This window comes from Saccoglossus kowalevskii, chromosome 22 (assembly GCF_978046115.1).
Source record: "Saccoglossus kowalevskii chromosome 22, keSacKowa6.1, whole genome shotgun sequence".
Classification (NCBI taxonomy): domain Eukaryota; kingdom Metazoa; phylum Hemichordata; class Enteropneusta; family Harrimaniidae; genus Saccoglossus; species Saccoglossus kowalevskii.
In genome coordinates, this window is record NC_140662.1 from 7,515,482 (window position 1) to 7,526,348 (window position 10,867).

The 10,867-nt window shown below is 34.9% G+C and overlaps 1 protein-coding gene across 1 annotated transcript in view; it reads right to left on the minus strand.

Moving 5' to 3' along the window:
- LOC100371107 (armadillo repeat-containing protein 8-like) overlaps positions 1-9,837 on the minus strand; it is a 30,081-nt gene extending 20,244 nt beyond the window's left edge. Inside the window, exons 1-6 of the mRNA XM_002734949.3 lie at positions 9,750-9,837; positions 5,347-5,423; positions 3,956-4,027; positions 2,004-2,146; positions 1,326-1,423; positions 334-426 (exon numbers count right to left, since the gene is read on the minus strand). Of these exons, the coding sequence (XP_002734995.2) occupies positions 334-426; positions 1,326-1,423; positions 2,004-2,146; positions 3,956-4,027; positions 5,347-5,423; positions 9,750-9,773 (507 nt within the window). The 5' untranslated portion in view covers positions 9,774-9,837. The remainder of the gene's footprint in view (positions 1-333; positions 427-1,325; positions 1,424-2,003; positions 2,147-3,955; positions 4,028-5,346; positions 5,424-9,749) is intronic.
- Positions 9,838-10,867: the final 1,030 nt, after the last annotated feature.

The following is a 10,867-nucleotide window of genomic DNA, read 5'->3' on the forward strand; positions in this document are numbered from 1 at the left end:
TCCAGAATGGTGAAAAAATGTGATTTTGATTAAACTTTGGCCTTAAAATGGCTGCCATTAGACAATCTTGAATCACATGATGAAACAAGTGCATCTACAGCATATGTCCGATATAATGTATGTGTGAAGTCTGAACTTGATCTGTCCGAGCATGTGTCAGATACTGCTGGATACCAACAAACACACACATACACACAGGTCAATCATTAAGTTCTCGTTTTGCAAATCCATTTCATTTCAATGAATGCAGATATGGCTTTTTACAGAACCATGTATAGGAAAAACCTATACTATAACTATAAAACACTTGGATGTAGTGAGGTTAGATCTTACCTTACAACATTTACTGAGAATACTAGTAATACATTCCTGTGTACATAAAGACATTGGTATAATACTAATCAAGTGCAGCACCACAGCTCCATCCTGTCGGTAAATGAACTCAAAGTTAAACACTCAAAACACAATAATTTTTTTCAAAACTGTGCATGAATATTTGCCATGGTGATAAGACATCACACCATAAGAAAAACACAGCAACTTCAGAGTTGAGCATGGGGTCACTTTTTGGTATTTATTTTTCTTGTGCTTTTTCAGTTAAATTCGACAAACTTGTGCAATTCTACTGGTAAACTATTAGTGAAATGACATTCTGAACAATCACTAAAAAAAATATTATTAAGATTTCCGAGAGGTGGTTGCGATGGGTATTCTGAAGGTGCATGGCTATAAGACTTATACCATGTAAAAAGCAAAAAAAACAGTGTACTACAAGTAGATTATAATTTTTTGAAATATGAACAAGAGGGTGACAAAGTTGGATATTTGTGCATGATAAAGATGCATGTATTCTCTCTATTAGTAGTACATATTTAATATAAACAGCACACTAAACCTAAATAAAGCAAACTCACTGTGACTTGTTGAAATTATTACTGTCATCATGTTCGCTGCAACTTTTGCCTATTTTTAGGTAGATTTCTATAAATTGTTTTGATAATTGTAGACCAGATTCTTTATTGACTACAAGTCTTAATTTGTAATCAAAATATTTTTTTTTTGAAAAGTTGGAAATGTTTTTACTCAATGGGTTATGGTAATTGCTCTAATAGAAGTGCATACATGTATGAACTAAAAAGTACAGTTTTTGTACACTGAATCACTAAAATATTTTGAACATAGAAACACATCCACAATATACATTATTAATAGAGCATATATAGAAATACACATTATTCGTTTTTTATCAGACTTTATTTTAAAATGCGTGTTTTTCATCTAGTAAGTACAGTAGCTGAAACAAATGATAAATGAAAGGTACTCACATCGTAAAGATAATCTGAAGGGGTGACGTCACTCGCAAAAATAGTTCGGAGACAACGAAGACAGGCTTCAATGTATTTAATATCAGAATGCACAAGACCTGCAATGATATGTTGCATGGGTTTATTATAATATATAAGTGATAATAATGACAGCTTTATATCAGTCATCTGCCAAGTATCTGAATGTAAATAGAAGTTAAATTCTCTAAAGCCCATATGCAAAAATGACGATGACACCCACAGGTGCAATTAATGTTACATACAATTGATGCTGTGGTCATTTGGTGAAGAATGTAGCAAGAGGTGAAATGATTGTATAAATGACACAAAATGCACAGAATTTCATATTTTCTTTTTAAAGAAATGAAATGTATTTCTAATCCTAAATATTATATTTCATACATAATTAACATTCAGGCAATCACTGTAGATTTATTGTGGGCTGGGGCTCTACTAAAAGTCTGTCGTGAGTCTGGCATTCAGTTTCGAGTTAATGGGGGCTGGTGCTCTACCCATTGTCTGTGGTGAGTCAGGCATGCAGTTTCAAGTTAATGTGTGCTTATACGCTACTCAAAGTTTTTGGTGAACAAGGCAATCGCTGTAGAGTTAACATGGGTAAATTGAAATTAACAACATATTGACAGGATCTAATTAATCTTTTTTCATAGTGCAACTCACCTTTCAGTAGAATTGGAATTACTCCATTATCTAATAAACTCTTAACATTATCGCATGTACCTTTGGCAAAGCTGCCAAGTACTACAGCAGACTCTAGTAATACTTCACTATTACCACTGAACTCAGACTGAAGGTACAGCAATCTAGAATAGACAACACACATGATTGGTAAATCCATTTTGTATTTAAGAACAATTCTCAGGGAAATGGAAGAGTCAATAGATGTAGGTACTGTGTATAAAGGAGTAAATGAGTAATATATTATATCACATTTATAATGTCACCCATGCAAAGAGTCAACACATTTAGGTAAAATCTACCTTGTAGAAGAATGAGACAGTAATACCTGTGTTAGCGAACACCTCTATATAATGACAACCTGCCTATAGTGACCACTTTTAGGCAGTCTCAAGGCATAATGTATGAGCAACCTGTGTAAAGACCACCTACCTGTCTATAGTGACCACTTTTAGGCAGTCTCAGGGTATAATGTATGAGCAACCTGTGTAAAGACCACCTACCTGTCTATAGTGACCACTTTTAGGCAGTCCCAAGGCATAATGTATGAGCAACCTGTGTAAAGACCACCTACCTGTCTATAGTGATCACTTTTAGGCAGTCCCAAGGCATAATGTATGAGCAACCTGTGTAAAGACCACCTACCTGTCTATAGTGACCACTTTTAGGCAGTCTCAAGGCATAATGTATGAGCAACCTGTGTAAAGACCACCTACCTGTCTATAGTGATCACTTTTAGGCAGTCCCAAGGCATAATGTATGAGCAACCTGTGTAAAGACCACCTACCTGTCTATAGTGACCACTTTTAGGCAGTCTCAAGGCATAATGTATGAGCAACCTGTGTAAAGACCACCTACCTGTCTATAGTGACCACTTTTAGGCAGTCTCAAGGTATAATGTATAAGCAACCTGTGTAAAGACCACCTACCTGTCTATAGTGACCACTTTTAGGCAGTCCCAAGGCATAATGTATGAGCAACCTGTGTAAAGACCACCTACCTGTCTATAGTGACCACTTTTAGGCAGTCTCAAAGCATAAATGTACGAGTAACCTGTGTAAAGACCACCTACTGTACCTGTCTATAGTTACCACTTTTAGGCAGTCTCAAGGTATAATGTACAAGCAACCTGTGTAAAGACCACCTACCTGTCTATAGTGACCACTTTTAGGCAGTCTCAAGGCATAATGTATGAGTAACCTGTGTAAAGACCATCTACCTGTCTATAGGTTACCACTTTTAGGCAGTTCCAAGGCATAATGCATAAGCAACCTGCGTTAATAGACTACCTTGCCTATCACTTTAAAAAATATTTTTGCAGATTTACCTTTGTTTAAAAACATTAATAATTAGCTCTTTATGAAACAAATTGTTGTTTCCTCAAGTCAAATTTATTGGATTTTGACTTACGGTACCATCTCATTATTTTCTGGACAAATATGTCAAATATAAGAGATCCACTGAATTAATTCAACCTCTATATAAATACCATTTCAATGAAGTACCTTGGGTGGTTGCTATACACAGGTTTGACTGTAGAGACAAGCTAAGGTTGAATGTATATTTATAAAATGTATATACATCCTAAGATCTTACACTATACACAAAGAAGAAGAATAGAAATGATTGATTTTGTTGCAGATTCACAATAAAATGGCCGTGTGGTGGACATCTGTCTTTGTGCAAAGATTGAATGAAATAGGTTTAAATCTGAGCCTGAATGGACTGACTAATCTGGATAAAGTCCAATTCACCAGTCTTCATTTTCAGACTTTGTCTAAAAATTTTAACTGGTATATGTTTACTGGTAAAAATCATTGTAGTTAAATTATAAACATTGGAAATTGACTCAAACAGAGTGGATTATAACCTTCTATGACATATTACAGAAATTTGTTTTCATTCTGTCTACAGTCATGTTTTTACATACATACTTTGGAATGGCTCCACATAGAATCATATTGGACTTTTGTCTGTTACTACCAATAACAACATTCTTCATCTGCCTGCAAAAGAAAGACAAAGTTTATCACACAAGTTGTTATTCACAGCAGATAGTACAATCAGCTCAACAAGCAAGCATTCTTGTCAACAGCAGTTCATTCCAATAACAGGCTTGTACAATGTGCACAGCTCAAGCACAACCTAGTCTAACCATTTCAACACCAGAAATTTGTCTGTACTTTATTTCTTAAACTCTTCAATATTTTTGGAAATGAACCATAATTTTGGAGCCAACAGACAAAATTTAGAACAATTTTCAGTTTTTACTTAAATTTTTGTTCTAAACTTCTGAAGGAAAGTACAGACTTTAAACAGAACTGTTTTGTAAATTTGTGATGAAAAAAGCTTGTTAACAAAATTGCCAAGATAACACAAGACTACTTGCATTTTTTTTTATTTATTATTTATATATTTTGTATCACACTCATTGTAGCCTGGAATCCAGCCATTCAGAATGCCTTCAGTTCCACTCACGAATAACCTGGTGAATCGCTACATAAAGACATGGACAGCAGAGAATTCTGTGTTATTACTGAAAGCTGTCTCTACAACTTTAGTACAATAGTATAGGAACTCGCATACGTAGACAGACCCGTATGTAAGGCCCGTTCACAGCCTCAGACCATTTCGCTTGTCTATTATACATAGATTGTCCTACGATAATAGACAACATCTAGTCTACACTTACTGCCTTGTCACAACACTTTTCTCTAGAATTTCGTTGATTGCAAACTGTCCACATTTATTTGTCAATCAGACAGTTTAAAACTAAATTTGTTATCTCATTATGAGCTTGTGACAGAGTGCAACTTCCATCTTGATTTTTATAGGAGATATTTTTTTCAGTGGCAAAGCCCAAGACTCAAACCACATTTCGTTTGATCAGCAAAGCTGTAAAGCATTCATGAACAAGCTAAGCAGGTGATTAATGAAGAATTGCACGGAGTGGCTTGTGAATACACATACATGTTGCAGGTGTGCCATGTACATCTGGGTAGAAAATTCACTAGTGAAATCAGCTACATGTATAAAAACTAGTAAAACTCCAAATTCGTCATATAACAAAATGATTTTTTTTCAGTAAATCTCCTATACTTGTACATTTACTATTAGTCAGTAAATTCCCATTACTTGAACATAACTACCTCTTTCCTCACCATTGAATCAATTACAATTCAGTTGCGTTTGTCAAATCCCATGTGATGTTTGTCATTACTACAATGATATGACCTTTGTTTGTCCTGTTTTTATGATTGATTTCACACATACCGGTAATGTGGGATCTCAAATGAACCGAAAAATGGTCTTACTATTAGATTACCTTAATGCTAGCAGTAACTGCTGTGTATCTGTTGTAGAAAGGCTGTCAACAATTATCTGACTTGGATTTACATCCTCCTACAATGAAAACAAAAAATGTGCATATAAAACTGTACCAGTAGTAACGTGTTCAAGAGCGAGTCAGACTGGAATATATTATCTGAAACATGTGTGACAGAACAAACAAATACTGCAGTTATGGGTGAATTTAGGCAATTATCTACTTACCATTAAAAGAAATAGATGTGTGTGTAAAATATAATTTAGATTACGTATCAATCTTTCAAAATGCATATAAAGAATCTGAGACACACTACGCGTCAAAAGTATTGTCGGGACGACAACATTTTATACTAACGGATTAATATAAATTGATTTTTTTTCCAAAGAAACAAAGTTTGTGATTTTAGCTAGCAAACAATATATAATTTGTTATAACAACCCTCCAAGACAAAAGAAATAGTATTGCTTCCAACACATGCCTCTGCGTCTATGGGGTTTCCCAATTAAAGTGACGTAAGAGGTCAATGAATCAAGTAAATAAACACGTGTGCGTCGCTAGGTGCATTGTCATGCTGAAACAGGAAATCTGGTCCCATAGTCTCGCGTACACTCGGTATCATGTGATTTTCTAGAATATTAAGATATTCAAATTGGTTCGTTCATAGCATTTACACACATGTCCAACACCTTTAGCACTGAAACATCCCCATATCATAACACTGCCACCGTCGTATTTTAACAGTTGGTATAAGACAATTGTCGCTGTATGATTCATGTGGTCACCGGCTAACATATACGCGGACAACGCTGCGAAACAGCTTAAACCTTGATTCATCCAACCACATAACTCGACTCCAATCCTCATAGGTCCACTGTGCATGGGTGCAGGCATAAACTATTTGTGCTTGTTTCTGGGGGTGTGTCATGAGAGGTTTTTTCTTAGCCACATATGTGTTCATGTTACTTCACATATATGTAAATATTTTTCCCGTAATTAGTTTCTATTTCATTGCGTATTCTTGGTGCTCTTTTGAACCAGGCTTGCATACTGATCCGCAAATTGTCCAGTCTTTACACACTGTTATTCCTCTTGGTCTGCCAGATCTTGGTAAATTTGCCACATTTCCATACATTTCCATTTTTGTCAGATTATAACGAACACAATTAATGTTCAGAAATCCCCAAAGAACAAGCTATTGCACAATTATTCCTCCCCGAAGTATGCTGCGCTAAAATCTGACCCTTCATAAAATCCGAAATCTGCAAGGCTCGGGCATATTCAATTGAAAACTTGCAGAGCTATCAATGCAAAGTTATGTAAAACAGAGTTACAGCTGCTAACAAAAAAATTCCTGCCCTTAGAGCCTGATTGAGTTGCATAGAATCGCGATTGGTCACTACAAATTCACAATACATGTATCATGATTACTTATAAAATGTTAAACATTGAAACAGTTATGCAAAATTTATGCTAATGGGATGACGCGCCATAGCAAAACAACAGTAAAAAAAAAAAAAACGTGTGATAAAACTATTGAATTTTCGTGTCCGTACAATCGAATGATAATGCAAAATAATGACAATGTTCATTAGAAGTGTCAGATTTATTGTATTGTGCATATACATACAATCAGAGGTACATTACTTGGGGTTTGCAATGCGCATAGTACTGTATGGTGACATCATGTCAAGATCCCATTCAAGTCTCATCTCGTAGATAGCGAGACTGGTGCTACGACCTTCTGACATGAGATAGGCGGTTTGTAATAAAATAATAAAACATGTATTACCACATTCATAGTGAAAAAATGTAATACATCGAAAATGTACTGAAAATATAGTTATCGTAATCCGTCATATCGTGAGCAGCTATTTTGATCCACCTGGACATCCCAGTATCCAGAGTTACCTCGGGCATGCGCATTCAAATTTTTCTGAGTTCGAACGCTTATGCGTGAGCGAGATTGAAACGGGATCTTGGTATCATGTCACCGTAGTTGCAAACCCCAAGTAATGTACCTCTGATACAATTCATTGTCATTTTGGTAAGAAAGTTACAGGTTTTTCAAATCGTGGGCATCTCGACAATACTTTTGATGTGTAGTGTAGCTTTGAGGCAATACCCTACATTAAAAGCCAAAAAGTTAAACACAATATGCAAGTAATTTGGGATAAATTATTAACAACTTTCTTGCAATCTAATAAATATTTTTTAATGAATTCTATTTGGATGGTATCGGAGCTAGGGAGCTTTTGCAACATGCTCTCAAAATCGTAAACTGTATATTAAAACATACAGATACAAGTATCTGCTTTGTTAGATGAACAACTCCAATAGATACACACATGAACCATTGTATTGAAGGTATAAATAAATTTATATTAGTGGGAGTGTATTTCTTCTGAGAAATGGAAATAAATACATAAAATTAATAAATAAATTTATATTAGTGAGAGTGTATTTCTTCTGAGTAATGGAAGTAGATATATACAATAAATAAATAAATAAAATATATAAACAACCTAGCAGCAGAAATATTCAATACATGCAAAACGGGATACATATTGATGAACACACTAACGTTAATACTGTATATGATAATGTTTTACTGGTAGAATTAACTACATAAACGTAGGGGATATCAAGACATGCATTTAGGTGGGATAAAAAACAAAGAAATCAAGTAAATGAAGTGAAATCGAATGTTCTGCATTTTATAAGGAAGAATGTGAGAGTATAACTACATTCAATTTAGTCAAGTTTAGTAATGCAGTAAATTTATTACCATAATCGGACAGATTGGTCAAATGTGAAGAACAGTGGAAATGCATTTATTCATCTCAGACAACTACCGTAATAAACTGGCAACGTCTATATTCAAGGTATTAATCGGCTTAATTCTACATGCTACGAGTGCCATGCTTATTTGTATTGGCATAGACACCGTCAAAGTTTACTGAACACCAGATATTCTGCACACTTCTCACTACTTCAGAAATTGTGTATTTCTTCGTAAAACATATTCGGACATTTTTAAAACAACGGAAATTTTTACCTTTGCAGCCGTGTACGAATTTTAAGAATCAACCAACATTTAGACGAGTTACAAGTAACTGAATGTCTTAGAATATACCTTGAATAGTTTTTGAATATATAATGAGCAACTTTGAAACGATATTTCTCGCTGTTGCGGATTTTGTGGAAGGTTTCGAACATTTTTTTGAGAAAGGCCTATCGCAGCATTTCGAGTAATCATACTACTTTGTGTGTTAGCAGTTTCATTTTCTGTGTTCAGAGGTGCCGAAACATTGGATAGCTGGTGTCATATACATGATATCTCTCAGCGTATCAGTGTGATCCGGTTAGCGGTAAAAACTGAGGGTGTGTTATTTTTGTCGAGTTCGACTTCATAGTACGCGATATACGAATTGTTCGTAACTATCGTCCTCAGATTTGCTAAATTCTTCCGTAAATGTAATTTTCGAATTTCGATGTGGTCATGAAGGTAATACGAATTACCCATGGAGTAATTCGCGAACAACTACTGTCGTCTGTGTCACTTTCTGAGTTTATGTCTCACAATAGTTGATTGGAATATGAATAGATCTTGCATTATTTTGTGAGATCTAATGATAATCTTGTTGTTCCACAACATTTACTAGATATGATAAGAACTGATAACCTAAACAAACGTGGCACACATTACTTCAATAGAAAACCCTGCATTGCCAGTCTGTTTATTAGTTGTCTGAGATTTAATGAAGTCACTCAAGTTATTCTGTGGCACTGTAATGCTGACTACTGCACACACACGTATTTACCTATTTCTGCAACATAATTTATAAAATAAATAGCAAGATCCATGACAGTGTTAAGTGTGTGGCTGACGACCAAAAGTAAATAACACTAACTCAAACAGAGATGTGGATCCAGGGCGAAAACTCTGTCTGATGACAATTTGTTTATATTTGCGCTGTTACGTCACATTCAGACATAATTTATGCAAAGATAGCTCGTATATCAATGTCTTGCATTTCTTATGTGCTGTTTACCGGCAGTGAACGAGGGCGGGTCATTCAAATTAAATTTTTCTTACCGCACTGGTGCAATAATTTAAACGTTTGAGACACATGAAACGCATAAAAATCATAAAACTACGCTCAACATCGTATAAAAAAGGCTATACAAGAAAACATTACCACGAAAGTTCGAGAAAATTCACATTTCGAAACTATTCCAAAACAATCCATGATAAGCTTAAATCTGGTACGAACGTCCACTGGTCATTAGATCCCTGATTTTTGGTACAGTTCGATAATATCGATCAAATTTTCCATTGAACTTGTTCTACATTATTCGATAGCAACACAAATTTAACTAGCGTCATGTTTTGAACTCACCCCAAGTATCATTGACTCAATCATGTTGACAATGTAAGAGATAAAACGAACGTAACACAAAAACCACTGTCTCTCGATCAGCAGCGTGAGTTCGTTTGACCTTTTGCTTTATTTATAGCTTGTGTTTTCGCAAATAACAAACGCCGTTTCAAAAGTTGTGTTGTAATATATTTATAATGGTTATTGCGTTATATGTGTTATAAGATGATTAAACAATAAATTGAAACTGTAATCATTTTTGTATAAAAATAATTACAACTTTCCCCGAAGAGTGCGAATAAGTCATCTGCGAAAGACAGCAGTGAGGTCACGACGTCATGACACCGGGATTTCCGCGTTTGTGTTCGTGTGTGTTTTGAGTTGTGGTTGTAGCGCAATAGTAAATGGGGAACAAGTACTTCTGGTCTTAATTTCACAAGAAGGAAATCGAGTCCGGTATCAATCCAAAAAGGGATGATAAAGGATATGCAAACCAGACAGATTGGGAAAAAAACTTTGGAAATCTTAGTTAAAAATTGTACATCACATTCTTGCCACAAATTATTACTCTTTCCAGAACAAACTTCGAACTCATGATGAATATAAATATTGTAAAGAGGGAACAATGGAGCACCTATTCTGGGAATGCAAAACACAATTGGGGGAGGAATTAATTCAAAATTCAAAGAGAATTTTAAAACTACGAGAAAAAAAGTCGTTCACCAACATCAGAGAATACATTCTTCGGAATCCTGGGAATGTACTCTATTGAATTATCTCATTTTATTAGGAAAATACTTGTTATATATGAGTCATTAGACAAATTTAACTCCTTCTCTAACAGAAATGTAAATATGAAAATGAATGTTGATAAAATAATTTTACTTTGAAATGGAGCTCGCTGACTAGCTATCTGGACGACTATAATGTTCATAATGATTTGCTTTATTTAGACCCTTGTACTAGTATTCAGTGTATCGTTTGGATGTTTGTGAATGTTTAATTGTTAACCTCACGGTGAATTGCTTTTTTTCCCCCAACTCTATTTCATTGTCTTGTTTTGTAACTTCATTCAAGTGTATTGCTAGTGAAAAATAAATTGGAAATAAAAGCAGATATTGTGTAAATGCAGAATTGGG